The sequence below is a fragment of the Ichthyophthirius multifiliis genome, assembly GCF_000220395.1.
Source record: "Ichthyophthirius multifiliis unplaced genomic scaffold scaff_1120509250930, whole genome shotgun sequence".
Classification (NCBI taxonomy): Eukaryota; Ciliophora; class Oligohymenophorea; order Hymenostomatida; genus Ichthyophthirius; species Ichthyophthirius multifiliis.
Window position 1 is genome coordinate 34312 of NW_004086364.1, and position 3141 is coordinate 37452.

Sequence of the window (3141 nt, forward strand, 5' to 3'; positions counted from 1 at the left end):
TCTAAAAACAGAGTTTAGAATAATTAGTAAAATACTAATTTTGGATATTAATATTATAATCCTGATATATAAATTATTCCATCAAATTTAGGGGGAGGTATCATTTTATTGTTTTTTTATTTTTAGCTTTTTTAAATAAGGTTTGAATAATCTTAGTCACAGAGTTCAAATTCCTGTTTATAATGGAAGTAATTTATAAAATTATAATTATATTTTAAATGAACATCCTAAGATATATAATTAATATATGTAAAATAACTAAGAAAAAAATCCTTATATAATGAATTAAATTCCTTTTATTATTAATTAAGATCCTAAAGGAAATAATTATAAATAAGCCTAAATGTAACTTAATCAGCAAATTCATAGAATAAATCATCATAGTTTATACAATAATAGCAATAATTAAGGTGATCAATATATACCCAAAGATATATATTAATATTGTAATAATTCAGGAAATTATAGTAATAGAATTTTTTAATATGAAAATGAAAATAAATATCTAAATAATATTAAAAATTAAAATAATAAACGAGATTATAGTCATAATAATAATATAAATAATAATGATAGAAATTATAGAAATAGTAATGATAGAAATAATAATTATAGAAATAATAATGATACAAATAATAATTATGATAGGAATAATAATAATAATTTTCCTTAAAATATTAATAAAGATTTTAATTATAAGAAATAAAATATATATCCAGATTATCAAAATATTGTTTAGCAAACTAATAGTTTTGAAAATAAAAAACCAATTAAAATTATAAATAATTAGAAGAAAAAACAAAAAGAATAAGATGAAACTTAATCAAAAAAAGACGAAATAAGAGAAGAAAATAAATCTGATAAATCCATAAATAAAAGCTAAAAAAATTAAAAGGAAGTAAAAAAAAACAAAAAAATTCATGAAAATGTTAAAGATGATGAAGAAGTAGATTAAAAAATAGAAGCTATATAGAGTAAAAATATTGAAGATAATTATAATAAAAATAAGAAGAAAAATAATAAAAAATAAAAAGATTAATCAGAAACTGCTTAAAAACATAAAGAAGTTTAAATAATATTAAAGAAATTATAAAATATGGGAAAATATTAAAAATGTCGAATATAAATAGATTTTACTATTTATGATGGAATAAATATTATGAATGATATTAATGGAAAATATTGTTAAAATTAAGTTTTTTTAAATTTAAATAATGATAAAGATGAATTTGATTATAAATATAATTTTATTATTGATATTTAAAAGATAATTGATAATTACTAAAAAAATTAAATTGAAGAAATTTATTTATTTATAAATTTTATTGTTAATAAAAAATCTATAGGATGGATTTTTGAAAATTTATTTAAGGTATTTATCTATTTTTATATTTATACCTTTTATTATATAATTTACATATATAAAAATACTTAATACTTTTTTCTTATTTTATTTTTATAAAATAAGACTAAAAATTAAGATATATAAATTAATAATGGATAATTTTAAAATTATATATTATAAAGTCCTGTTAAAAATCCTCCTTTTCCAATATAAAATTAAAAATCTGAAATGATTGTTCAATATATAATATAAGAAACTAATTTTTAATATTCTGAATTACCTTTATATGTAAACATAAAGTAAAAATAAAAATTATTAAAAAATAAATAATGATATATATGTATATATATATATATATATATATATATATATATATATATATATATTTTTATATTTTTAAAGTTAAAAATATTCAGAATATTTAAATACAGAATCTGAATAAATAAAAGACGATATAAAAAATAAAGAATTAACATAAAACTCATAAAAAAACCAAAAGCAGATGATGAAGATGATGAAGATGATGAAGATGATGAAGATGATGAAGATGATGAAGATGATAAAGAAAATGAAGAAGATGAAGATGATAAAAAATATAAAAAAGATGAAGAAGATAAAAAAGATGAAGAAGATAAAAAAGATGAAGAAAATAAAAAAGATGAAGAAAACGAAGAAGATGAAGAAGATGAAAAAGATGAAGAATATGAAGAAGATGAAGAAGATGAAGAAGATGAATAAGATGAAGAAGATGGAGAAGATAATGAAGAAAATTAAGAAGGAGTAATTTTTAAATAATTAAACGAGAAAAATAATAACCATTAAAAGAATTAAGAAAAACCAAAATATCCTGAAAATATGTTAGTAGTAGAAGTTAAAGAATTTTAAAATTATGGTTTGAAAATTGGTATTTCTTTTGATTTTTTGGTTACTAAAAATGATAGAATTATAAAAGATGGTTTTGGAAAACCTTCAGTTTATGATTTTGATGAAATAGTTTATCCAGAAGATGTTAAAAAACTGGATATAGGAATTAAGTTTTAAATACCGGTTGATGTATTATATATATTAAAAAATGATAAATAATAACTAGATTAATATTATATTATTTTTATGTTTGTTGGTATAAATAGTAATGATGAAGAGATTTAATATGCTTGGTATGCTTAAAATCTTTTTAAAGATAAATAAAATGTCAATGTTGGAGAATTTAATGAGTTTTTATATGATTTTCCTATTAAATTAAAAAATTTAAAGATAAATAAGAAGTAAAAAGCCGATAAATTAAATTTTATAGTTAATGTAGAGAAATTCTAAGAGATTGATGAAGAAATACAAGAATTAAAATATAAATAAAAAAGTTGGAAATATAATAAATTTATAATAAAAGTAGATTGTGTTTAGAAATTAAGTAAAAATTAAAAACTTTTTGTTAAATTAGAAATTTATAATGAAGATAATGCTTTGATAGATGATTATGGAAATATTTGTGCTTATTAAGGAGAAATCTAATCTTCATATAAAAAAATTTGTAGATTCGATAATATTTTTAGAATAAAAATTGATGTAGACTAATTTGTAAAAAATTACAGGGATGATTTAAATAAAATATATGGAGTTATAAATATTTATAATGAAAAAAAATAACTTGTAATGTGGGCCTTTTTTAAAATTTTTGAAGGAGAAAATTTAAAAATAGGAGATTTTGAAGAAAATATGTATAATTTACCAAAAGATAGAATAAGTTAATAAATTAAAAAAAAAATAAGTAAAATGGATCTATATTATAATATAGTATA

General features: G+C 17.0%; 1 protein-coding gene across 1 annotated transcript, besides 6 other annotated features; it reads left to right on the top strand. All coding sequences in view use genetic code 6, as the record gives it.

Moving 5' to 3' along the window:
• The first annotated feature begins 267 nt into the window (after positions 1–267).
• Positions 268–316: a microsatellite.
• A 27-nt stretch (positions 317–343) lies between these two features.
• Positions 344–2280, top strand: IMG5_114180 (hypothetical protein; the record flags this gene model as incomplete). The annotated part of the gene is made up of 2 exons (XM_004034727.1): positions 344–974; positions 1848–2280. Coding segments are annotated over 2 exons (1064 nt in total), but the record flags the coding sequence as incomplete, so codon positions are not given.
• Positions 549–640: a microsatellite.
• Positions 554–608: a microsatellite.
• Positions 578–643: a microsatellite.
• Positions 1678–1731: a microsatellite.
• Positions 1850–2104: a microsatellite.
• Positions 2281–3141: the final 861 nt, after the last annotated feature.